Source organism: Acyrthosiphon pisum, chromosome A3, assembly GCF_005508785.2.
Source record: "Acyrthosiphon pisum isolate AL4f chromosome A3, pea_aphid_22Mar2018_4r6ur, whole genome shotgun sequence".
NCBI classification, from domain to species: domain Eukaryota; kingdom Metazoa; phylum Arthropoda; class Insecta; order Hemiptera; family Aphididae; genus Acyrthosiphon; species Acyrthosiphon pisum.
In genome coordinates, this window is record NC_042496.1 from 24,287,769 (window position 1) to 24,288,738 (window position 970).

At 30.9% G+C, this 970-nt stretch overlaps 1 protein-coding gene across 2 annotated transcripts in view; it reads left to right on the forward strand.

Annotated features, from left to right (window-relative positions):
- LOC100573020 overlaps nucleotides 1-970 on the forward strand; it is a 36,245-nt gene that overhangs the window by 15,553 nt on the left and 19,722 nt on the right. For both annotated transcript variants that reach the window (XM_029491380.1, XM_029491379.1), the window contains exon 14: nucleotides 221-354. In XM_029491380.1, coding sequence (XP_029347240.1) covers nucleotides 221-354 — 134 coding nt within the window. The remainder of the gene's footprint in view (nucleotides 1-220; nucleotides 355-970) is intronic.

Genomic DNA, 970 nt, shown 5'->3' on the forward strand with positions numbered 1-970 from the left:
CCAGTTTTGTCTAGCTTATTGGTCTAAACGTCACTTTTTTCATTGACTGGAGCCCCCTCCAGCCCTCTTAAGGTTTATTTTATGATACGGAATTTAAATATATTGAAAAACATTATAACAAACAAAATTAATGTTTGGTTTGGTCAAATCTACATTTGTTTTTACTTTTGACAAAACCGACTGCAGCCCCCTTAATACGATTTATTGTACTTGTCTTTAGGATTGGGCTTTCGAGTCAAGAGATTTGGGAGCGAAAATTGCCACTACCGTTTTCGACTGCCAAGATGAGGGAAAGTTTTCCAATTCGTTGATCATCATCAAAGAAGCATTTCAGATTAGTAACAAAAACTATCAGTGAGTATATATTTTCTAGGTTCAAAAATTAATAATATTCTAAAATCTAGAGTGTACAAAATCATCCATTCTCCGGAAATAGAGCGACGTTCTCAAGTCCTCATTACTGTTCTTAACATCAACAATTAACTAAATAAAATATGTATTCAATATTTAACTCAAAATATACCTTACACATCTACAAAATAAATCGTAAACAATTTAACAAACTAGGTACCTATCTAACAAACTAATTTCACAATATTAATATTGAATATTTTTTTTCCCCCGTTACATATTCTCTTATATAAAAATTTCAAATTTCAAATATATAAATAATCCGAAATGTTGTAAAGTTACGACTAGTTGATCGTACAATGAATTCTATATGGCATTCTGTATTCTATATACAAGGTACACGGATTAGTTGGTAAGATTTCTAAAATGTTTTCATGAGCCTTAATTTAGATATTTATTAATACTTGGTATATATAATGTGTACCAGTAATACATCCAGTATTCCAGTCAGGGACGGATTGGGCCATAGGGAAATCGGGAAATTCCCGATGGGCCGCATACTAAATATTAAGTAGTAGGTAGACGTAAATATAATCTATTAATTGTTTAATATTACCAT